At 34.7% G+C, this 26516-nt stretch overlaps 2 protein-coding genes across 2 annotated transcripts in view; one reads left to right on the top strand and one right to left on the bottom strand.

Moving 5' to 3' along the window:
- LOC132726687 (mediator of RNA polymerase II transcription subunit 12-like protein) overlaps nucleotides 1–15201 on the bottom strand; it is a gene marked incomplete at its 3' end in the record, with an annotated part of 22505 nt that extends 7304 nt beyond the window's left edge. The window contains 12 exon segments of the mRNA XM_060712035.1: nucleotides 372–509; nucleotides 1073–1172; nucleotides 1822–1968; nucleotides 2909–3020; nucleotides 3828–3970; nucleotides 7527–7637; nucleotides 8146–8333; nucleotides 9084–9336; nucleotides 10043–10147; nucleotides 10558–10596; nucleotides 11139–11201; nucleotides 15060–15201. Of these exon segments, the coding sequence (XP_060568018.1) occupies nucleotides 372–509; nucleotides 1073–1172; nucleotides 1822–1968; nucleotides 2909–3020; nucleotides 3828–3970; nucleotides 7527–7637; nucleotides 8146–8333; nucleotides 9084–9336; nucleotides 10043–10147; nucleotides 10558–10596; nucleotides 11139–11201; nucleotides 15060–15152 (1492 nt within the window).
- LOC132726686 (zinc finger E-box-binding homeobox 1-like) lies at nucleotides 15161–26516 on the top strand. Its single transcript, XM_060712034.1, has 5 exons — nucleotides 15161–15293; nucleotides 18042–18235; nucleotides 19483–19648; nucleotides 20347–20418; nucleotides 24243–26516. The coding sequence occupies exons 2-5, from the start codon at nucleotides 18134–18136 to the stop codon at nucleotides 26000–26002; spliced, it is 2100 nt and encodes a 699-aa protein (XP_060568017.1). The 5' UTR covers nucleotides 15161–15293; nucleotides 18042–18133; the 3' UTR covers nucleotides 26003–26516.

The following is a 26516-nucleotide window of genomic DNA, read 5'->3' as shown; positions in this document are numbered from 1 at the left end:
AAACTTTTTTTATTGGTTTTTCTGCACTACAAAAGTAAAATCATATGGCCACATTCCAACTTTACTTTTCAGGAAGATTCCAGGTGCCCCTCTATACATTATTTCAGTCTCAAACAGGCACCAGAGAAGAACCACCAACATTCCATAAGATAACTGGATAGTTTCCTCACATGAAAGAATATTTAAGTCCCTATTGGAATTTGAACCCACTGCATTGAGGGGCAAGTGGTTTGAAGACAAAAGACCTGAATGACTCTGCCACAGACACCCATAAAGATAATTGAGTGGAGCAAACCAATTACGTCACTTTAGTGAGTAAGTATAAAACCATCAAGGAAGAATAAAGGAAGATTTAGAACCTTGTGTACATACCTCATTTCCATCTTTGTTCTGTGTGACGGTGAAGATTTTGTTATACAGTGAGTCTAGACAATTGTTACTTTCTACTTTATCAAAGTTGTGTCTGTCTAACATGTCCAGAACATTTAAAACTTTACCCATAGTATAACCTGAAAATCAATGGTAAATAAATATAAATACAGTGTGTCTCTCAATAAGCTGATTTTTATTGTAACATTGGCGGTTTAACCTCCTCACACGAAAGTAGCTTAATTCCTTGGCGGGATTCCAACCCACAGTGGTGAGGAGCAAGTGGTTTGAAAGTCAATGACCTTAACCACTTGACAAAGGAAGCCCCACTTAGAACCACTCTTAAATCTACCTCCTTCCACTAACCATTACAAGTGTCATATTAAGAGAAAATTGTAACCCAAGATGACTTTGAACCTATATTTTCAAGATTTAAAGGCAGATTGTCCACTTAGCCAATAAATTTTTAGTTCACTTAGCCCATTTATTATTAGTCCACTTAGCCTATTTATTAATAGTCCACTTAGCCTATTTATTATTTGTCCACTTAGCCAATCAATTATTAGTCCACTTAGCCTATTTATTATTAGTCCACTTAGCCTATTTATCATTAGTCCACTTTGCTTATTTATTATTAGTCCACTTAGCCTATTCATCATTAGTCCACTCAACCTACGCTAAAATTACAATAAATATAACTAACCAGTCGTAGACTGTTGACATTTATCGGAGGACCATCTAACTTCTGCTGCCCTACTACGTAACCGTATCTGCTGCTCCATATTCCTAATCTGTGAACGTATCTATAAAACAAATATACCTTCTTTGTTAACATTTCTTCAAGATGTGTTTAACCTTGCACCAACACAGTATAGGTCATATGGCGACTTTCAAGCTTATGTGTGGTGGAAGACATCAGATGCCCCTCTGTGTGAGGCACAAAGATATATCTTAGAAGAACCATAGACATTCTGTAAGACAGCTGGATAGCTTTCTTTCATGAAAGAATCCAATTAGGCTTGCTGGGCTAGAATATACAGCAGTGAGAAGCAAGTGTTTGGAGTCAATGTGAATAACAAGTGGGACACAGATGCCCATTTTTTTACATGAATGTTAAATTATAATATTATAATTTTATTTTTTGGACTTTGGACAGCTACTTTAACCATTGGTCACAAAGGCCCCATATCAATAGCTGCATGTTAATTTGTAAAGTATTTAAGAAATAACAACAAACTCCTTAATTCAAATTATTTTGGTAGTGCTTCAAATGTTTCTTTTTGTGCATATCATCAGCTGACTATTTTTAATCAACAATAATACACATATCAAATGATTTAATGTCAAGAAAAATGTGAGAATAGTAAATGAGAATGTTTTCCGCGACGAAACACTATTATGATTGTTTATACCCTAAATTTGTTCATTTGTATACAAATTTATATTTATTACCTGATTATTTTGTTCACTTGGTGGCATAGGTAAACAAGACGGTGAACAAGGGAGAATATCCAGTGGTGATCCGCAGTAAGGGGAACTACTCCTACCTTCACTTAAGTTGTTCCAGATCATAGCAGACGGGCTTGTCATTGTTATAACCTGAAATCATGTACAATAATAATAATTAATAATAATATATAATAATGATAATAATAATAATTATAATAATAATAATAATGATAATAATACTAGCAATAATAGTAGACTTTATATACAATTTGAGCCACATAAGACACTTCATGTAATATCGTGTACAGCTGAATTTTATAACTGGTTAAATTATGAAAATATTCTACAGGTTATACACATAACATTACAGAAACCTACCATTTAAAAGATATAATCACAGTCATATCAATACAAAATTTGAAAACTTCTTGGAGAGGAGAATAATTTAGTTTTTAGTTTACTTCAAACAAATTTATTTTGATTGTGTTGAAAGCTTGACCTTAAATTGACCACTCATGAATTCAATTCCTAAAATTGGGAACAAATGAGAAAACATGGTTGCGAGTTTGTGACTCAAGTTGGACATGAAACAAAAATCCCTTGGTTCCAAAATAGACATCTTAGAGGAACTCCACTTAGTTTTCTTGACATCATGGGACAGTTGGGACTGGAAATAAATTTTTGAGATTAATATTTCATTTGATGTCAATTGAGACCAATAACTTGTGTGCAAAATTTCTCTTTCCATTGTTCCAGAACAATTACTCTAATTGTGCCAAATGACCTAAATTGAAAAGTGTTGTAATGCTTTTCACTAAAATCAGGCTAAGATTATCATAAAGTACGATTTTCAATTTATTTCTGTAATTGCTGTACTACTATATATTAGCATCCGCGCACTCTGATCAGGATCCATGCTGTTCGCTATCAGTTTATCTACTTGTAATAGGGTTGGTAAGCGAACAGCATGGATACTGATCAGACTGCGCGGATGCGCAGGCTGGTCTGGATCCATGCTGGTCGCAAACCCATTATGTTGGTTTTGTTATGGCGCAGCTCATACATATATATATGTATGATAAAACTTTACCTGGAGACATGCACTTAAACTTAGTATAATCCCTCTATGTTGTGGACAATTGTTGTACTCTGCAAACACTGCAGCCAGAGGATTCTGGGATACCAGCTGATTGTTATTGTTACTAAAAATAAACATTTATACAGTGTACATGTTAGTTTTATACTAAATTATTTCAGTTGGATTGTGTTCGAAGCTAACACTCTGGAATCCATTCCTGGAACCAATCAGTACTAAGCAATGAGTGTAAAGTTTCTTGTTCACTGAAACAACAGCTTGCCCCTGATGAAGTTTGAACCCGCAAGACAAGCAATCCTTAGATTGCTAGACTGACATGTTAACCACTCGGCTATGCCGCCACATGTTAATAATGAGGAATTCAAAATTGCATGGCTAAAATATTTGAAACATTTAAATTTCATTATAATTTCTTGTCTGAAGTTCAAAATCTTAATCCAAGCAGAATGTAAATCTCAATAATCTATTTCATAAAAAAAATCTTGAATTCAACTTTCAAATTCTGAACATACCTAATAACTTGGAACTGTCAAAATTTTTCAGTAAAAATACACAAGGCTGTGAGTCGTCATATAAACAAACCATCAACTTTATTGTTTAGTGATAGATTCAAAAACCTTTTACTATTCGTAATACATTAGATGGAATTTGGAGAGTACTGTTTTGTTGGTTTTTAAGTCGCACCAGTACTGTAGACGTCATAATGCTACTTTCTAGCTATACTGGTGGAGAAAACCTCAGTAGCCCCTTCAGACATTAATTAAGACACCAGCCCACACCTGAGTAGAACTACATTCATTTTACTAGCTAGCTTGATGGCTTTCTCACATGAAAGTATCTAATGTCCCTGGATAATACTATAAAAGTCAACAACAAACATACAAAATGTAGAGAATCAGGTTTTGATACGTACTTATTGTTACTTGCGTTTAACATCGGCGACTGTGTCCTGGGCGAGGTACAACCTGAATCATTACACATCTGACTGATTCTACGTGCCGCACCGTAAGCTAGACGTCTCGATAACTGTGCTGATAATGTCACCTCATCAAGATACTGACAAAAAAAGAAGAAACAATATAAAACATTCATAAATACCTTAATCAGTGTTGCAAACAGTAGGTTTTAGCAAGCTAATCCTTAGGTACAAACTTTTAAAGCTGTAACTGTAAAAGTTGGTTTCTACCTACAGATTAGCTTTGAAAAATCAAAAAATTCTTAATTTCGGAGTTAGTCTATTAAGAACAAGCATTTGATAGTATTGCGGGCAATACAGTAGTCCCCTACCGGTCCCTCAAAAAGTTCTTTAATTGTCATACACTCCTGTGTATTGCCATTTATAATGAATTTGAGGATGAAGTCTGTATTTGAAAATATCAACCACAAAACATAATAAAATAAGTTTGTCTATATCACAGTAATGTGTTAAGTTTCCATGCTTAGTAAGGAAATTATGTTTATACAACCTTGTCATATTATTACGATGTGGGATTTTAAAGTAAATCCTATAAGGAATGAAGAAGTTGGAGTGAAAATACCAGTTTTCTCGAAAAAATCTAAGTTCAAGGGGGACATAATTCTGGAAATAGTCTCTTGCTAGAGTATTAAACCTTCTCAAAAATGTCGAGTGATAATAAGAAACATATATATGAAGTTTGAAGTAGATACATTAGGAAATAAAGAAGTTATTTAAACAAGAGGGCCATGATGGCCCTGAGGTCGCTCACCTGTATATAGGCCCCCCCAACCCCCCTCCCCAACGTTGCAGGGCCAATTTAACCCAAGGGCTTTTATTTGCACAAACTTGGTAGACACCCATTAGAAGATGTTTCATGCTAAACATTTAAGCTCTAGCTCATTGGGGCTTTTTAAAAGAAGATTTTTTAAAAGTTTTTACTATACACATATAGTTAAAAACAATGACACCCCTGGGGCCGGGCCAGTTTTGACCCCAGGGCTTTTATTTGAACAAACTTTGTAGACACTTACTAGAAGATGTTTCATGCTTTAATATCTAAACTCTAGCTATTTGGGTTTTTTCAAAGAAGATTTAAAGTTTTTGCTAAACACAAATAAAGAAAATCAATGAACCCCGGGGCGGAGCCAATTTTGACCCCTGGGCTTGTATTTGAACAAACTTGGTAGACACCTATAAGAACATGTTTGATGCTCAATTTCTTAGCCATAGCTCTTTGAGTTCTTTAAAAGAAGATTTTTTAAGTTTTTACTATATGCATATAGGGAAAATCAATGACCCCCCGGGGCGGGGCCAATTTTCACCCCCAGGGCTTTTATTTGAACAAACTTGGTAGACACCCATTAGAACATGTTTCATGCTAAATATCTTAGCTCTAGCTCTTTGGGTTCTTTAAAAGAAGATTTTTTAAGTTTTTACTATATGCATATAGGGAAAATCAATGACCCCCCCCCCCCCGGGGCGGGGCCAATTTTGACCCCAGGGCTTTTATTTGAACAAACTTGGTAGACACCCATTAGAAGATGTTTCATGCCAAATATCTAAGCTCTAGCTCTTTGAGTTCTTTAAAAGAAGATTTTTAAGTTTTTACTATATGCATATAGGGAAAATCAATGACCCCCGGGGCGGGGCCAATTTTCACCCCAGGGCTTTTATTTGAACAAACTTTGTACACACTCACTAGAAGATGTTTCATGCTTAATATCTAAACTCTAGCTATCTGGGTTTTTTCAAAGAAGATTTTTAAAGCTTTTGCTATACACATATAAGGAAATCAATGACCCCCGGGGCGGGGCCAATTTTGACCCCAGGGCTTTTATTTGAACAAACTTGGTAGACACCTATTAGAAACATGTTTGATGCTAAATATCTTAGCTCTAGCTCTTTGAGTTCTTTAAAAGAAGATTTTTTAAGTTTTTACTATATGCATATAGGGAAAATCAATGACCCCCTGGGGCGGGGCCAATTTTGACCCCAGGGCTTTTATTTGAACAAACTTGGTAGACATTCATTAGAACATGTTTCATGCTAAATATCTTAGCTCTAGCTCTTTGGGTTCTTTAAAAGAAGATTTTTTAAGTTTTTACTATATGCATATAGGGAAAATCAATGACCCCTGGGGCGGGGCCAATTTTGACCCCAGGGCTTTTATTTGAACAAACTTGGTAGACACTCACTAGAAGATGTTTCATGCCAAATATCTAAGCTCTAGCTCTTAGGGTTTTTTAAAAGAAGATATTTAAAGTTTTTTCTTTCGGTTGCCATGGCAACCAGAGTTCTGCATGGAATTAAATTCTTTGAACAATTTTTAAAGGTGACCACCAAAGGAACATTCCTGTGAAGTTTGGATGAAATTGGCCTAGTGGTTTATGAGGAGATGTCATTTAAAGTAAAAGTTTACGGACGACGGACGGACGACGGACGGACGCCGGACGAAAAGCGATCACAAAAGCTCACCCTGTCACTTTGTGACAGGTGAGCTAAAAAGACAACATTTTTTCCCCTAAAAAATCTAAGTTCAAGGGAGGTAATACTGATATTTTTTGTGCTAGAGTTATAAACCTTGTCACATATGATGTGAATGATGACCAGAAACTTATATTTAAAGTTTGAAGTAAACACCTTAAGAAATAAAGAACATATAGTGAAAAAGCTGAAAAATTTAAATCAGAAATCTTGAAATTCAGGCTATTTGTTGCCATAGCAACCAGAATTTTCAACATAGGAAGAAAAGAAAAAGATGTGCATAATCTCCAGACTGCCATCTACCCATATTTCAAGTTTCATAAAAATATTTTCAGTACTTTTTGAGTTATCATTGGATCCAGTTTTTGGGTTAAATTTGCCATATTTTCAGACTATTTGTTGCCATAGCAACCAGAATTTTCAACATAGGCAGAAAGAAAAAAGACGTGCATAATCTCCATACTGCCATCTATCCATATATCAAGTTTCATAAAAATATTTTCAGTACTTTTTGCGTTATCGGGGGATCCAGTTTTGTGGACGGACGGACTGACAGACTGACAGACAGACGGACAGACAGACGGACAGACGGAGGGTAAACCTAAAGTCCCCTCCGGTTAAACCGGTAGGGGACTAATTAATCAATTAACTTACTCAAGTGCATGTGTTCTAAGATATTAAGCAAAATTTAAATATCTGACAAATATGAAACTTTTCTACATCTTAACTTCAAAGTCATTGGCAAAATTACATGTGCAACCCTTATCCATTCACCTTAGGAATAGTTTGGAGTTTTAGATTATAAATAAGCAAAACACTAGAGACAGGCAGATGATAAAAAACACCACTAAATGTCCTGGCAATGTGAGATGCAAAAATGGCATTGGAACAAAACCCATGTCTAAACGTAAGACTAAAGGGACAACCCAGCACACTGGGGACAGAAGAAGACTAAAAACTTGGCTCAGGGGGTAATAGTTTTAGTAGTTTACCCTCCAGATCACAGAAGTCAGCCACATTAAATTTACCAAAGCACAGGTCAGCCTCCACATTGTGGGCCCAGCAAAGCAACTGCTTTGCCTGTGTGTTCAGTTTCTCTACTTTGCCTTTAAGTAAGGGGCAGGGTAGGGGGTACTAAGTATACAATAAAGTATAAGCAAAGATTAGTACCTGTAACAATTCTTTCAGCACCAGTTTCAGTATAGTATCATCAGTCTGTTTTGTCTTCTCTACTATCTCCACAATCCATGACAAAAACTCATGTCTGTCCAGTAATCCCTCCTGTATAATACATATACACTTTCAGTAAAATATTTAAAACATTTCACAAACATTTGTCATCTTATGTGCTTATTTTATAGTAACATCAGCCGTTGCAACCTCAATTTGTCTTGATGCTTGATAGCAAAACAAGAGCCATGTTGAAATTTTCTAGTTTGCTTCTAAGTTTACAGAGTGTCCAACTATTTCTCAAAGTTTAACATTTGACTTCAGGCCATGTAGCAATGTTCCAAGTTCACAAAGAGAATAGATAATTCACTAAAATCCACAAATTTTGGTCAGTAACATGTGATTTTTACCCTAAAATTGACTCAAAATAATACAAAATTCACAATTTTGCAGTTGTCATGACATGTTTTTTTTTTATCCCAACAGATCTAATTTCAGGACCGAAACATTGCCAAATTAAATTGACTTAGAGATGTTCCCAAAAAGGGTCGAAAAATCAAAATAAATCAACATAAAGTCTATCAAAAGTCAAGTTTTCACATATAAACATGATACATACATCATACATATGTCTTGCCAGCCGTGAACAGTAATGCCACTGTTTGAGCGCTAGATCCAGGTCGACCTGTGATGGTGCCTGAGTGGCGGTCAGAAAACTCATCACCGGACCAGTAGTGCTGCCATGGTAATGCTCCTGAACCTTGTTTAACTGTTCCTTCATAAACTTTGTAAGACCTATAGTCCATTCTGAAAATAAATAAGAATTTTGGTATTAGTTTTTTTGGGGCTGGATTTAACGTTATACCACCACAGTATACATGTAAGTCATATGGTGATATTTCAACTTTATTGGTGGAGGAAGACCTCAGATGCATTATTTCAGGCACAAACGGGCACTGGAGTAGAACCATCATCATTCCATCAGCTAGCTGGATTGCTTTCTCAGATGAAAGAATCCAAAGACGCTAGTGCAGCTCAGATCTCCAGTGATAAGAGGCAAGTGGTTTGAAGACCTTAACAACTTTACCAAATGCCGTCAAAAAAAATTCATGACACATTTTAAACCTTGTAAGAGCTATATTCACAAGTAGTCATTTCTGAAGAGTGAAAATTTACTAACTTCTAAATTATAAGGTGTGTAGTCCATTCTGTGAAGATAAAAAATTAAAGGAAGGTGATGAATACCATAAACAATTATATTTATAATCATAACAGTTCTGAGTGATTTCGTAGAAACAATTTCATGATGAATACTCATTTTTTTGTTCCAACACAATTTACCAAAGACTTGCTACATAAATAACTATATGTAATATCAGATCAATCATCATGTATATCAAACTTACCAACAACATGACACATCCATATAATTCTTTCATAGTTTGTTGTTATGTCTGATACTAAATAATTTAACTTTAATCTAACATAACTATTTATTGTTTAAAAGCCCTTTTACAGACCAATTCACCAAACCTAAATATGACCTATACGACTTACCTAGTGACTGATCAACTGTTTGTCTTTTCTTCGGCTTATTTTCCTGCATGGCAAGGTAGTGGGCCGCCGTCATCTTGATAAACCACACTGCTTTTATCATCGGAATGTTAAACTCGCAGAGGTTGGTGAATATTTCCTCTTTCTTACTGTAGAAAAAGGACGGCACTCGTTTGCTCAGGTGTGCTAGAGGCTTAGATCCTGAGGCCAAATCTTTAAACCAGTTTTCTACGAGAGGTTTCTTTGTTGTTGTAACCTGCGAAACAAAATTTATTAGACAATCAATATAAACAAAAACCTGTAAACAAAGGTCATTCAAGAGAGAGAGATCAAACATGACCTTAATAATACAAGTGGGCTTAATTTGGAGGTTATTTTGTTCTTTTTAATCCCTGACTGAAGAGTGGCCTTTATTTACAGGATGATCTTTAATCAAAGGAGGTGTGACTGTATATAGCAAACATTTATATCAAATTAAATTAGACAGAATTTAAGACAATTGAAATGGGCAGCATTTATGTCAACTAAAAATAAACAACACTTACAGGCAATCATAATTTATAACTTAATTTTTACAACTTAAAGCAGTGCTTTTATAATCAACTTTTAAAACAGACGCCATTAAAAGGCCTTTCCCACACTGAAATTTTCATAAAAACCATGCAGTTTTCGCAAAAATCTGATCTTACATGTACACCAGCTTTTTAACCTTTTTAGCGATAGTTCTTCCCAATTATATGGAAAAAAACACTGGAAAGAATCACGAATAATAATCATCTATGCTCAATTTTGATTATTCTTAAACTGTTATTTCATTCATTTTTTCCTCTAAAATTCCACAAAGACCAGAAAAATATTTTCTGAAAGCTAGGAAAGAGTTAATTTATCTGATTCTTGATTTCATACTTTCCTAAGTCATATACAACTAAACACAAATCTATATAAACTATAATTCAGTATACCGGCCAGAAATTATCTTTCATAATCTGGGGCTTCTTTTTGCTACTGTCACTCCATGTGTTCAATTCTATCTTCTTAGTCATCACCGCACTGAAGAATGCTCCAAACTGAAATATTATTGAAAATTATCATTCTCCATTTAAAAGCAAACATTTTTTTTCGTTTAAGAAGCATGGGATAAAAATCAAAGTTTTAACTGTCATTTTGATTGTATTGTAACATTTATGTCTTCAAACTAAAATACAGGGGAAGCTGTGGACTAGTTGTGAAGGTAATTTCATTTTTTGAAATGCTTAAGATTTTTTTTTTAGATAAATTGTCATGACATGACTTCAAGAAAATCTTATTTGTATTTACAAGAAAAACCTGCAAATCTTAACAATTTTCAATAAAAAGTTGATTTGATCATGAAAAACTCAAACCCACAAATCACTATTTTGAAAAAGCATTAGAAAAGGAATATTAACAGTATATTGCTACTTATTTATTTATATTACAAAAAACACCACAATAAAACCTTCTCTTGACTGATGTTCGCATTCTTCCCGGATCCATACTGAAATAAATATCAGGCATAAAATTAGTTCTGTATCAATGAAGCTAAACTTGCTAATACATATAGATATACATTATAATTGCAGCTTATCAAATCTATATTTGTTTAAATCTAACTAAAGATCAACTTTTACAAGATTTGTGTTCTATTTATTTAATGTTAACCTAATTTTATAATAACCTTTTTTTTTATAATGATTTAGTCTGTTATTCTCCCTATGAAAATCATCAGAAATATGAATGTAAGAATAAGTTAAAATAACAGCAGTGATTTTCCTGCTTACATAAAAGACTCTGATATAAGGCCTATTCCCAATTGAAATTTTCTTTAAAATCAAGTAGTTTTCCCAAAAATCTGAACATAAACCTGCCATTTTACTTCCAAAATTGACAATTTTAGAGATAATTTTTCCCAAAATCAAAAGGCTAAGGCCTCTTCCCAATAAAGCGAGAAAAATCACTGAACAGAATAAAATAGTGTACTTGAATTGCATTAGATAGCATGAAGCTCAAGCATTCAATTCTACGAATGTTTTTACTTACTTCATCATTGAAGTGTGGCAAATTACTGAATCCAAGCTTAACACTGGTTGACGTGAGTTCATCCTGTAAAAAAAATCATTTGCTGATGTGACAATATTTGTCATTCTTTAAAAATGTTTTAAAGACTATTTATGGTTTATAACAACAAACGAACATGCCAGTGTCAAAATTTTCATATTGCATTAAAAAAAAAAAGAATTTAAATCTTTTCGATTTACGATACAGTTAGAATACTGTTCCACAGTTAAGCATCCTTACAAGTTCAAAGGTCAGCTGCCAGATATGTATACAATGACTACAATTACACCAGTAGTGTATTTAAAATGTAAAGTGATCTTAATTGGCAAACTCTAGAGCAGAGGCGCAACATCAGCTCTGTTACCCTACTCCACAAAATCCAAAACAATCTTGTGAGGGTCGACCATCACCATCTGACACTCACTATAAACCTGAACTACCTAATACCATACTCAAGGACACAATACTACTCCTATTCATTTTTCCCCAGAAGTATCCGTCTGTGGAGTCTGGAATGGCCTACTAGTGTCCTTACAAGCTAGTCCCAGTTTAGATCTCTTTACTGGGAAGCTGCATCCTTTTTACCAGTTCTGATTCAACTTTGCTTTTAACTTTTTATCTCAGTCTTGTAGTTCTTATTATTATTTTAAACTTGCTTTTATCAATAATCTTATACCTACAGTACTGGACACGCGAAACCCGCAAAAGTCGCGTTATGCCGCGAGTGTAGTCTATGTCGCGACGGGACACTACGCGGTAAAACATCGCCGCGTGCAAGTTCGCGGAATTTCATGGCGGTTCACGAAAAATCGCCGCGATGTATCGCCGTAATTTACGGCGAATCTTCAGCAATAATTGTATTAGAAAGTACTACTTGGTCATTTCCGTGGTCTTTAATTTTGAAAACTTTAAAAAAATCTTGTAAACGTCATGTATATTTATAAATATTTAGCATTTTAACATGTACAGCATATACATTTTGTATACTAAAACAAAGCAATCAGGTGCTGGTGAAAATTAGTTAACAATAAAACGAGATTGAAATTACAAAAGGTAATTGGTACTACATCAAAGAACGCACGATAACAAATTGTCCAATTGTTATTTTGATAATAATACAAATGTAATTAAAATCCATTGTTTACTTTCGCACATATTCTATTTTTAGAACAATGCAAAGCGACATTTAGCACCGATTCACATGTGTAACGTCTAATATGCTAATTATGATTGTTGAAAATTGTAAGTTTTATCACTTAAATTGAGACATTCTTTACCTTCAATTTCACGAGTAAAAAATGCCAGGTGCATGAGTAGTTAAAATCGGAGTTAAATCACACATTTAATATGTAAAGTAACGAGTGATCATTCATGAGGGCATTCTGTGCATAAATTAGGGTGTTACTATTTAAAGTATTTACATAAATAGCGACCAACCAGGGAAGGATATTTTCCTTACGTCACGCAGTACTGCATGCGGGCGGCAATTAAGTTGAATTAACTAATAAAAGCACGTATCACGTGGAAACGGGATTAAAAATTTTTTTGTTCAATTAATGAATATTTGTAAAGCATTTATATGGTCACTAGTTTACCATGTGGTAATTTTAATGTGCTTTGGGGTACATGTTCGTTTGTTCATGACTGACGACACAGATTAAATACTAAGCCCATGCAATAAAACATTTCTGGTAGCGGCGGGGATTCTGTCATAAAATTGACCGAAAAAATATTTTTTGGAAGCTGTGGTCCTTTCATATGCATTATTGTTTTGATAGCAGACACAAGTATTGCACAATATCTTCAAGATCATAAAAATGTAAATAAAATATCACACTCAAAATGCACTTACGATTGATAATATGTCAATAATTGACACAATCAATATCCAACATTTTTTTTACTTGAGCAGTAATTAAACATGTGTAATCATTCCTTGACAAAAAGAAATGACAGTTTTTTTCTGATATATAAAGAAGAGGTGGAAGTCAACCGAGTGTCGGCATTTCTTTGATGATTCGGCAACAACTACAGGTGTGTAAACATCAAAGATTCACAGATTCTTCAGAAGAGCCGACCAGTCATTTGTCAGAGGTCATTTCGTGTGTAAATTTTGTATTTATTATTTAACAATGGAAACATTTAATTTATATTCCTTTTATTTATGGATGCTTCTTTTTGCGCGAGTGTTTTTGTGTCTTTTAGCACTATGGAATTTCAACAATCAGCGATAATTTTCGGTAACTAACAATTAAATATTTTAACATTTTTAAAACAGGGGTGCAAATATCCGCCATTCAGAAATTATAGACAAATCTTGCGTGTGTTATTTTTTACAGACGTGTAAGAGAACGAAATGTCCCGGTGATCCACTATAACTCTTCCAGGTCGTACGGGAATATTTACGCAGGATTAGTTTATCACATCGGTAATTTGACCATGCTTGAATTTATGTCTTATGTAACGTTTTCAATATGGGGATACATTTAGAAATGAACAAGTTAATGTCGTATCAATTATGTATCTTTTTATGTAACTAAATATCTTTTTACACATATATTATATTTATATCTCTACTTTAAACTCAATATGTATCCCCCCCTAAAAAATATTTTTACACGTGTACATGTACACTATTTACCTGCCGATGGAGCCGCATACTTGTACTGCGTCGCATTTATACATTGAGGTCATGATTCCGCCATTCACGGAAAGTTTTTAACGGTGTTATTTGATTTCGCCGTGGTTATTTATATTTGCTGTTGGCATCAAACATAAATAGAGAAAGGGCATTTTAGCAAATTACAAGATTTTCTTGATACAACCTAATTAATTTTCGTACTTGTACATGTATATCTGGTTTCAAGTTCACAGAGTACAATTATAAATAGATCTACATTTATTATACAAATGAACATGTATTATTCCCCGCGAATCACGGCAAATGTTCACGGCAAAATCGCCGCGAGTAAAATTCGCGGCAATTGTCTCAAGTTGCCACGAATTCGCTCGCTTTATAAAGCATGAGAGTTCGCCACGAATACGCGAATTGTGCGGGTTTCGCGTGTCCAGTACTGTAATCCTATAAATGTGATGTCACTTTGAGATATTTTTGCTTCTGGGCAAAGCAACAGGCTTGACCAACATAAACTGTAACAAGCCTGTAACGTCTAATATATTGGACTAATCCAGTGTAAGAAATTAGGATTTGAATCGACTAGGCTGGTCGGACTACCAAATTGGAATATTCACTAGCCCAAAAGACATTTCACTAGCACGATTCATTTGTTCAAAACAGTTGTTTATATTGCCTCTGAAAATACAGTAGCCTGGTCGGGCTTTTTACTGTTAAAAGTTGGTAGCCCGAGGAGAAATTTAGTAGTCAGGGGCTATCGGACTACTGCTGATTTCGAACACTGCTAATCTTATAGTTATACCTATAAATTTGCACTTAACACATTTGTTTTTAACAGCTATTCCCAGACAACTCGCCTGCTTATTGTAATTGTTAACGATTTTGAAGCAGTATGATGTAGATGTAGAATCTAACTGGCTGAGATGAAAAGACTGCCATCTATCATGCAATATCAGTTTGTACAGTAAAATCAGTTGGTCATGCAGTCGAAATTTGAGACTGTATAGAACCCAAAACAAGAGATTGAACCCTTACTGCAGTCAAATTGTCTTGTTAGTTGAATTTTTTATAGGACAGATTAAATCGTATTGAATTAACCAACACCATTTTAATCAATTAAAGGCAGCTAAGTGATGGAAAAAAAAGCTGTTGATAATTTATCCGAAAACCAATTCACTTCATTGTCCCGCATTGTATATAAACAAGTATATTTATTGTAAAATCAGCCTAAAATTATTTTGAAAACATATATGCACATTCTATTCTACCTCTTTTTGCTTTGGGTCCTGTGGATAAACATCTGGCGGTCCCAATCTAGCCTTTTTTAAAGGCCGCTTATCCTGACTTGGAAAAGCGGCCATTTTGGATTACTTTCGTTTAGTCAAATGCACGATTAACTTTTCTTACGATGCACCGTTTCCTGAAAAAAAGAGTAGAAATTAACAAACCGTCAAAGAAATGTAAATTTTGATGACTTTATGAAACATTTACTCAAAAATCAGGTGAGATTTGTAAAATTTTGTGTACACTTACTTTCTTTTGCTTTTTATATAGTATGTGTACGGTTTATTTCAATTCAAATTGTTCTCCAGATTTTGGGCTGTGCCCCAGGGTTTGGAAAGTTCACTGCCCTCACCATAATTGGACTTTCCTGTGACGTGTATGATGAACACATGCCAAGAAAATCAACGTAAAGTAAACTCTTTTTTATTATATGTGCCATCTTATGGGATATAAGAACAAATAAACTGCTATTTAGATAAGAAATGTATATCAAAGTTGTATATTTTTGAACAGTTAAATTTGCATATATTTAATTTCCTCAAACAACTGAATTTGCATATTTAATTTCCTCAAGCAACTGTATCAACTGGAAAATCCAACCAAAAATATCTTGCCATTCCTCAGCCATTGATTCAAGATTTCTACTTGCACATTTTTGGTGGAATTTTCATTTCAGATGGATAGTTTTCATATTTTGTTTTCTGTTGAATTAATTAATTCAATAAATCTCTTGATTGGAGGTGCGAGGTAGCTAAAGATACTTCAGTGAACAGGTTTTACAGTGCTGCTAGACCTGTTCGCTGAAGCCAATCCCATATTGAAAGTCAACCAGAACCATGACATATTTATGTCATGCTGGAAAATCCAACCAAAAATATCTTGCCATTCCTCGGCCATTGATTCAAGATTTCTACTTGCACATTTTTGGTGGAATTTTCATTTCAGATGGATAGTTTTCATATTTTGTTTTCTGTTGAATTAATTAATTCAATAAATCTCTTGATTGGAGGTGCGAGGTAGCTAAAGATACTTCAGTGAACAGGTTTTACAGTGCTGCTAGACCTGTTCGCTGAAGCCAATCCCATATTGAAAGTCAACCAGAACTATGACATATTTATGTCATGCTGTAATTCAATAAATTTGCGTGATCTGGACAAAGCTATTTTATATTTATTTTATTTCTTCATCCACTTAACTGAGAATGTTGACATTAATATGGAAAGACAAGGGATGGAAAAATCTGATTTTGATATACCTGTTGGTTTTTATCTAAAGCAGATTTTCTTAACTTCTTCCTATGATAATTTATATAGTCAGGGTTCTCAGGGACGCTTATTTTGGCGTCCTGGTACGCATGCTTATTACAGCTGGACGCAAATATTTCAGACCAAGGATTCCGCGTACGCTTAATTTTGCCTGGGACGCATAAACTTACAACCATAAATACACAAATACGTAAGAGCGCGTCAGTCTATACGTAGACGGTCCTATGCACATCGACCAGTGATGCGATTAGCCAATCAGCGATAACGCTTTCGATCATTATCACGCAATAGAGATCAGACTTATGTATACACACGCTTTACATGTAATAACCAGATATAACATGTGGTGATAATTTTTTATCTTTGATCAACAGTTGATTGGAAATTAGCAAATTTTACCGTCAAAAGGATTATCTATTGACTATTTACGCCGCAAGTTTAAAGACTGTTTTTTTTTTAAATTACAAATTCATGAGTGCTATTTTGAATTATTGTTGAATATTTTTCGCAATTTCTAGGCAAATTTTGCTTTAGTTTCATTCTTGCAAAAAACGTTCTATAAGAGTATTAAGAATTTAAGATATTGTGCGGAAATGCCAGGACATAAACCAAAATACACATACGCTTTTCTTTGATATTTAGATTCTATCCGAAAATTGATCCCGAACATTGGCTATTTCACGTTTGCCAGAAACCCTCAAATTTCTCATAGGGCACAAAAATTCTCAGTTTCCAAGCCAAACATGTGAATGAATTGTTCCTTTGTTATTTAATCAACATTAAATCTTTAAATATCGATCTTCAATTTGCCCCCTTTTGAAGATATTTGCTAAAATAATTGTTGATCGGATGAATCTCTTCCACACTGTGTGAAGCTGTACACGATTTTCCTATTCATTCCGCTAAACGCTGCCTATACCAGTATATGTTTTTTTTACAAATATAAACTTTTGGTCTTAAGAGTGGACTTATTTAACCAGAATAAAATTTGATTTGGTATTAAAGTGAAAAAAACAAAAACAGTTTCCACAAGGTGATGCATTATAATTTTATTGTTTCATAATAAATATTAACAACAAAACAATAATTATACTATGTAGTTCAGAGTTTGTTTTGAATAACTATAAACTTTGTAAGTCTCTTGAAGATTCAAAATATCAGTAATGCTATTGTGAGCATAAAATGACTAATCTGTAAACATATTAATTGCGACGCACTTTTGGACAATGACTAATCTGTAAACATATTAATTGCGACGCACTTTTGGACTCCAACTTTTTCAGGCTTGGGAGTCCATGGACTCCATGTTTTAATGTCCTAGTGAGAACCCTGATAGTAAATTCTTGAAAATTTCCACTTGGATTCTTAAAACTGTTTGTGGATTTGTATACATTATACAATATTAACAGTAGCTTGTTTGTCATGATGAACACAAGGGAGATAAAAGAACAAAAACCATTCGAGGTTACAATAGAAGTGAAACTGGCTGAAAGCATTATTTTTGATCCCAAGCAATAATTGCTTAAGGCGACCAATTAGCGATTTTTAGTCCTCCCATATGATGCCAGATGGGCCATTTTATCAATTTTAAGTAGTGACTAAGTCTCTTTATATACAATATTATGAAAGTGCAACATAATGAAAGTGCATTTTATAAGTCAAAATTTTACAATTATGCAGAATGTCTCATTTCTATTGTAGGCTTTGTGAAACACTTAAATGAATGACTTTGACTGTTTGAAAACGCAATCAGTGCCTGTAGTTGGGAGTGGCAAGTGGAACAAGGTTAAGAGATGCGGCTTGTGCGGAAAGAAAGCGTGGACGAGCCACAGGAGGGCACGGAGGAATATAGGCATGCCATCAAATCTGTGATCAAATGCCAAATACAGTCATTGGTAAGGCTAATTTAAAGTTGTGACATATTGTGAATTTGCTTAATTTTGTGGACAAAATTACTTGGTTAATTTCATTATATATTTAATTGGTGGATTATCTTGGTTTTTTTCCAAGACAGTAAAATGCCAATGATTTAACAGGGCTTCCATAAGTGGAAGTTTGGGAGTCATTAACTCCTTTCTGTATTTTGGCTTGTGACTTCCAAAATATGACCCTTTGTCTTCTTTACCTATATGATGTGCAGGGTGTTCGTTTGACCCTTGAAATGACTCTTTGAGCCTTCAAATTTCCAAAAGGCCTTATTTGACCCTCAGGATTTAAACTGGAGGGTCAAATTTTGTTAAAATCATGGGGATTTGGCCTTGTACTTGTAGTCAGTAAAACTTACCCTCAGGATTTCATGGCTAATGAACACCCTGATGTGACTTCCAATGTCAGACATTTTGCAGTCTCTGACTTCCAAATTTTGGATCTTAATGGAAGCCCTGATTTAATGCAAAATAATCTTACAAATGAAATGAAATTTTGTTGTTGGATCTTAAATTTGTTGTATGATATATCCTCAAAAGAATAAGAATATTAATGCTCAACAAATAATGATTCTGCAGTAAAATCACAGTTCAAGAAATAATTTACATGTTGTTTTGCAATTAATGACAGATTTTGCAGTATTTATTACCATATTTCTACTACGTGACTAACACAGTATGGGCTATTTTTCCATAGCCTGACCTATTTTTTTTGTAGAATTTAACTGCCGTTTGCAAAATTTTTGTAACATACTTTCCTTTGTGCACTTGTCAATATTTTAAATTTTAGTAAAATTCATTAAAATTTAGCTTGAATCTTGTGCATGCCGCTTTAATACGTAATGTTTAATAAAGTGATTTATCACAAAAGCATTGCCAATGTTGCGATTTCATAAATACATGTATGGTATTTCATGGCCATCCAGATATTTTGATGTGACGTCATTTGCGTTACACAAACATAGTGTAAAGACGCGCTAAATCTTAGCATTACACGGGTAGCACATAAATGATTCTTTTGCACTCTAAACAGTCTTTATTTTGGGTATGTGATAAATTGAATATTATATTCATGAAGGTTCATTACTGAATAATTGAACTCATTTAATAAAATAATATATTGGATGCTCGCATAATATAATTTTATTCAACTTGTTCAATAAATTCAGTATTGAATCTGTACACATTCGATATCCTCTATTTCTTATCTATTACAGTTACAGAAGTTAGCGAGCGAGCTAGGTGAGGAGACGATAGTTATCAGTACCAATGTTACAGCAGGAACGTACAGTCAGTTTGGCTCGTTTATGGGACGGGAATTCCTCGAGGAAAAAGATGACTACGTCCAGTCAATGAGTTATGGCTTTAATGCTTTTTGTTCAGGTAAAATAATAATCAGAAATTACAATGTTAGTGGTCTTTTATCTTGTAATTTATATCTTTTACTGAGGTATATGAAGAAAGCATCAGGTAGTAGCAGCATGGCCTAGTAGTTAATGCATTGGACTAGTAATCTAAGGATTGTTGGCCACGTGGGTTCGGACCCAGTCAGGGGCTAGCCATTGTTTTTCTTAAGCAAGAAACTTTTCATTCATTGTTTAGTATTGTTTGGTATCAGAAATGGATCCAAGAATTTTTCAATAAGCTTATATTTTCCAACACAAACTTATATAAATTTATATAAACTAAGCATCAGGGAATTTCTATGAGGAATCTATAAACCTAGCAGCAGCAAAGTTGGTGTATCTAGTAGACTACTCAAGGGACTGTCCATGTGACCTGTCTGAAGTAGGGACAGCTGGTAACAGTATTTTTGGAATATTTTTACTGTAACAAACCTATGTGTAACTGTACTAATTGCCTAAAGGTTACAGAATCAAAAGATGGTTCAGCTTATGAGTAACCTTTTGGACACCAAAAATAAAAAGCTTTTGAGAAATAAAAATAAAAACATTTCTGAGGCATAATGGACCTTATAAACATGTATTTTTAGTTGCAACAGTTGCAACAGTTATTATGTATTCATATAAAAGTAACATTCATTTAATTATTAATGTGAAACTTAACATTGACATTTACAGAGAAGCAGAAACTTGGGCTGGTGCAGCATGATGGTAGTGACTATAATGTTGGCACAGAGGAAATACATTCTGGTCAGTATTATTCATAATGTATCCTGCAATGTACGTGAATTCATGTTTATGTCCTGCAGGGCTTTCGTTAAGTTCCAAAGTTTGAAAGTAAAAAAAACTGCAAAATGTCTTACATTGGAAGTCACAATGTATAGATATAGAAGGAATGTAAGGCTTCTCTGCCCTAGTCGCCCTCTATCTCAAGCCCTTGTAAAGCATTATATTTTGGAATTCACAAGTCATAATCGGGAGAATTTCTTCTATGCCCAACATCTCCTACATTTCTCAACGGATTTTGACCAAACTTTCACAGAAGCTTTGTCTTCAAGTGCCCTGGCGCATATTGTCGGGGTTTTGTGATTGGATGATATTTGACCGAATTATGGCCTTTTGTATATTTTTTCCTTATACAGAATATATAGTGAACAATTTCTACAGTGCGCAACTTCTCTTACATTTCTCAACGGATTTTGACCAAACTTTCACAGAAGCTTTGTTATCAAGTGCCCTGGCACATATTGTCAGGGTTTTGTGATTGGATAATATTTGACCTTATTATGGCCCTTTGTTTTTTAGCTCACCTGTCACAAAGTGACAGGGTGAGCTTTTGTGATCTCTTTTCGTCCGGCATCCAGCCGTCCGTCGTCTGTCCGTAAACTTTTGCTTTAAATGAAATCTTCTCAAAAACCACTGTGCCAATTTCATCCAAACTTTACAGGAATGTTCCTTTGGTGGTCACCTTTAAAAATTGTTCAAAGAATTTATTCCATGCAGAACTCTGGTTGCCATGGCAACCGGAAGAAAAATCTTAAAATATCTTCTTTTAAACAACCCCAAGAGCTAGAGCTTAGATATTTGGCATGAAACATCTTCTAGTGAGTGTCTACCAAGTTTGTTCAAATAAAAGCCCTGGGGTCAAAATTGGCCCGCCCCTGGGGGTCATTGATTTTCCCTATATGCATATAGTAAAAACTTAAAAAATCTTTTTTTAAAGAACCCAAAGAGCTAGAGCTAAGATATTTGGCATGAAACATCTTCTAGTGAGTGTCTACCAAGTTTGTTCAAATAAAAGCCCTGGGGTCAAAATTGGCCCTGCCCTGGGGGGTCATTGATTTTCCCAATATGCATAAAGTATAAACTTAAAAAATCTTCTTTTAAAGAACCGTAAGAGCTAGAGCTTAGATATTAAGCATGAAACATCTTCTAGTGAGTGTCTACCAAGTTTGTTCAAATAAAAGCCCTGGGGTCAAAATTGGCCCCGCCCCAGGGGGTCATTGATTTTCGCTATATGCATATTGTAAAAACTTAAAAAATCTTCTTTTAAAGAACCCAAAGAGCTAGAGCTAAGATATTAAGCATGAAACATCTTCTAGTGAGTGTCTACCAAGTTTGTTCAAATTAAAGCCCTGTGGTCAAAATTGGCCCCACCCCAGGGGGTCATTGATTTTCCCTATATGAATATAGTAAAAACTTAAAAAATCTTCTTTTAAAGAACCATAAGAGCTAGATCTTAGATATTTGGCATGAAACATTTTCTAGTGAATGTCTACCAAGTTTGTTCAAATAAAAGCCCTTGGGTCAAAATTGACCCCGCCCCACGGGGTCATAGATTTTCCCTATATGCATAAAGTAAAACTTAAAAAATCTTCTTTAAAGAACCCAAAGAGCTAGAGCTAAGATATTTAGCATGAAACATCTTCTAATAAGTGTTTACCAAGTTTGTTCAAATAAAAGCCCTTGGGTCAAAATTGGCCCGCCCCAGGGGGTCATTGATTTTCCCTATATGCATAAAGTAAAAACTTAAAAAATCTTCTTTTAAAGAACTCAAAGAGCTAGAGCTAAGATATTTAGCATGAAACATGTTCTAATGGGTGTCTACCAAGTATGTTCAAATAAAAGCCCTGGGGTCAAAACTGGACCCGCCCGGGTGGGGGGGTCATTGATTTTCCACATATTTGTATAGCAAAAACTTAAAAAATCTTCTTTGAAAAAACCCAAATAGCTAGAGTTTAGATATTATGCATGAAAAATCTTTAAGTAAATATCTACAAAGTTTGTTCAAATAAAAGCCCGGGGGTCAAAACTTGCCCTGTCCCAGGGGTGTCATTGTTTTTAACCAAATGTGTATAGTAAAAACTTTAAAAATCTTCTTTTAAAAAACCCAATGAGCTAGAAATTAGATGTTTAACATGAAACATCTTCTTATGGGTGTCTACCAAGTCTGTTCAAATAAACAAATAAAAGCCCTTGGGTAAAAATTGGCCCGGGGGTGGGGGGGCCTATATACAGGTGAGCGACCTCAGGGCCATCATGGCCCTTTTGTTTTCTTTATACAGAATTAAACAAATTCTTCTGTGCTGAACTCTTCCTACATTTCTCAACAGATTTTGACCAAACTTTCACAGAAGCTTTGTCATCAAGTGCCCTAGCACATATTGTCGGGGTTTTGTGATTGGATAATTTTTTACCTAATTATGGCCCTTTGTTTTTTTTCCTTATACAGAATATATAGTGAACACTTCTTCTGTGCCCAATTCCTCCTACATTATTCATGTTTTACATTGCACATAGTTACATTGTTACTTGTATTTGTATTTCAAATACAACATATTTATCTACAATGGTGATAATTGAAAACCTGGTTTCATGGCATTGCCATGTTTCTTGTAATTCATTATAAACTTCAGTTGTCTTGATAATGATAACGAAAATGCTTCAAAATTTTCATACTTGAGATTTTTCTCTTAACATGTATTGTTGTCTTTTATGTAGAATATAGGCATTTTCCATATGTACAAAACAGTTGAAAATTCCCAATGTTATCTTTAAAGTTCAAGGGAAAAAATGTTACAATTTCCACCATATATATATTACTTTTGTTAATTAAAAACACTGTTAATTGATGTGTATTGTTATTGGTAAAAAGTGAATGTCTTTAATTGTCACAGGTTGTTCACCAAAACGAAAAAATAGCTAAAAAGTTAGAAAGAACCCCTTTCACAATTGATAAAAATTACTTTAATTCAGTGTATACTACTGGTATTTAAGTTAAAAAAATCTTGTCAAAACAAGGTATGTATATGTTTTATCTCAATAGATGACAGATATGCCAGAGGGCAGGGCACAAGACTGTCAGGGGTTTATATACTGTTAGTCATCATTCAAGTTGTAAAATAACATGTCAGTCAGATATGCTTTAGGTGTTTGTTAGCCATGTTTTAAAAGTTTATTTTATGAGCTTTTAAACCTTGTGACAGCATGGCCAAGTGGCTAACACATTGGACTAGTAGTCTAAAGATTGCTTGCTGTGTGAGTTCAAACCCCATCAGGGGCAAGCCATTGTTTCCTTAAGCAAGAAACTTTACACTAATTGCTTAGTATTGGTTGCTTCTAGGAACAGATTTTAAAGTGTATCTATAACCTTATAGCTTCCTACATAATTGAACTGAAAAAAATCTATATAAATCGTTGTTTCCTTTGAGTGGAAGAAAAAATTGGACACAATATTAGTAGTTTCTGTATTTTCTATATTTATGAATTTTTCAACTTCACTTACATGAGAAATATGTGAAATGGATTTGCCCTGCTTTGAATTTGGAAGAGTCAATTTTAAGTTTAAAGGATTTCATTATCAAAATACTAAAAATTAGGCTGCCAACAGTATTGGACCTGCTCAGACTGCATGGTTGTGCAATTTGGCTGGCTCTATACTGGTGGCAAAGACTAATATCTTCCTTTTCCTGCAGTTTTAAAATTTAAGAATCATTATTGGTTTAAGGTTATTAATTTTGATCTTCATTTTTTTAGTTGGAGTTTTTTAACTTAAAGTCTTTTTTTACTTTTAGATGTAGCAAGAACTACTTTGCCAGCCCCAAGAAAGAAAACACCAAGAAAACGACCTTTGACCCCAAATTATGAGTCACATTCAAACAAGAGGAAGCAGACACATTATCCAGTTGAGACTGGTTCTAGTCAATTGTTCAATAAAAGTATGTTTCAGTACCAGTCAAACATGAATACCAGTCCAGGGAAGGGAGGTAATTCTATTCATATGGAGGGAAGTAACTCTAGTCAGTTTACTGATAGAAATTCTAGTCAATGTGAAAGAGAGGTAAGCAAGATATACGTACCCAACGTACCGTTTATAAAGTCGGAGCCGATAGATGATTATACGCCGATGTCTGGAGATTACAGGCCGGTAACTACCAATGGAAACTCTCCCGATAATATGATATCACATGACACAGATGTTTCTCCAAATGAAGAATCTGCCAAGAACAGTATTGCGAACAGACCAACATCTCTGATTCCTTTAGCCAATATCTTCAAGAAGTATGGCACTAAGCCAATAAAAAATGAGCCAATGAAAACACCCGAATCCATTCCGGAAAGTCAAGACAGGGAAGACAACTTACCATCAGAAAAAAGTATCCTCCGTTCCTTGTACAATCAGCCTCTTTACGGACTCGAAGATAATAGCAGTGGTACTAATGACTTTGAAAATACAGGTCAGGTTGGGATAAATTTACCTTCAAACTTGGGCGAGAGTATGGATCAGTTTCCGTCCACTACGGAAAACCTTGTTCTGTCCGGTTACTACGACTCGGAAAGTTACCCTGCCTATCGCCATAACAAGAAACATCCAGCAAACAGCAGCTCTAAGAAATCCAAAGGTAGAGACAAAGCAAGCACCGGGAATACCTCTTCTTCTGCTAATCCAAGCTATGTGGACTCGTTAGTGAGTCCAGGAGGCTCTGATCTTAAGATGAGAATGTTCGAATCTGGTGGTAGACTCGTTTACGCTTGCGATGTGTGCAAGAGAGAGTTATCCCACCTGACAAGCTACCGTCGTCATATGAAGCTTCACACAATGGATCGGCCACACAAATGCCCAGTCTGTTCCAAGGGTTTTATACGCAAGTACCATTGTATCGATCATTTGAATAAGCATCACAAGGGCGTTGACTTTGATCACGATACACTGACTATACGTGGAAGCTCAAAAAGCTTAAACGAGTCGACTTCATACTCCGAATCTCTCAGCGTCTCACCAGGGGAATATAATTACACTTTGGATCAGTCCCTCGAAGAAACTGACCAATCAGTGAATGCCAGCGTTGACCAATCAGTGAACGCGAGCATTGACCAATCAATGAACGCCAGCATTGACCAATCAGCTTCTAATATGCTCTCCGAGCTAGCTAGATCTGCTCAGAAGGCACAACTTCTTCACCAATCGGAATCAGAGATTATCATCGCCCCACATTCAGAGCCGCTGGAACTGAACCAGTCAGAAGACGATACATTGAAAAATTGTCAGTTAGAGGGAATTGACTCGAAAACTCCCGAATCAGAAAGCAGCAGAAAAGAGAACGAGAATCCAGACGATGTTAAAGTCGTGAAAGAAAATGGGTCAGAGTTAGATGATCAGCCAATCAAAAGCTCCCTTGTAAAGCCTGAAAGCAGCTCATTGGCTAGAAAATATGAGGTCACTGAAGGGATTAAAGCAATCGTTGCTCACTTGAAATCTTCGTCGAAAAAGAAAAAGATGACGTCTGATCGTGAAATTTCTCCAGAATGTTTCAAAACTGAGGAAGAAGTATGAGATTGATACGCTGTTGTGTGTCAAGGTCGTACCTTTGAGAAGATATATATCGGAAACCCGTTAACGTTAAAAGTACAGTTTGAAAAATGAGGTGATTAAAAGCATTAGAAATCCTTAAAATATGATCGAGCTATCACTTTTGAACATGAATGTATACGTATTATGTACATAAAAGTAACAACAATTATGTGTTATGACCTTTGAAGATATTTTCGAGACAAAGGTCATGTGATGTAACTTGTAATGTGTATTCAGCCTTTGAATATATATAATATTATATTCAGCATTATTTTACAGATGGTGGTTATTCTTAAAAAAATGTGTTCATTAACATTATATTTAATGTATAAGATATTTGATGGGTTTTTTTTGCGTGTTTTTGTCGGAAAATTTTCGTGGAATATGTATACCTTTTTTTACGTTCAGCTAGTCATGTTGTTAATTAAGGTCATAGAGTGCACCTGTTTTAATTCTATATTGTCACCTTAGTGCAATAACTGATTAACTCCTATTA

The sequence above is a fragment of the Ruditapes philippinarum genome, unplaced genomic scaffold (genome assembly GCF_026571515.1).
Source record: "Ruditapes philippinarum isolate M1 unplaced genomic scaffold, ASM2657151v2 ctg6598_1_1_1_1, whole genome shotgun sequence".
Taxonomy (NCBI): Eukaryota; Metazoa; Mollusca; class Bivalvia; order Venerida; family Veneridae; genus Ruditapes; species Ruditapes philippinarum.
Note: the sequence above shows the minus strand (reverse complement) of the source record. Positions and strands in the feature narration are given on the sequence as shown.

Bases quoted from the DNA above. Each gene is read 5' to 3' on its own strand.
- LOC132726686 (XM_060712034.1), top strand. From the start codon at position 18,134: ATGCGGCTTGTGCGGAAAGAAAGCGTGGACGAGCCACAGGAGGGCACG. The intron at 18,236-19,482 runs GTAAGGCTAATT...TATCTATTACAG, and splicing joins AATGCCAAATACAGTCATTG to TTACAGAAGTTAGCGAGCGA. The intron at 20,419-24,242 runs GTCAGTATTATT...TTTTACTTTTAG, and splicing joins CACAGAGGAAATACATTCTG to ATGTAGCAAGAACTACTTTG.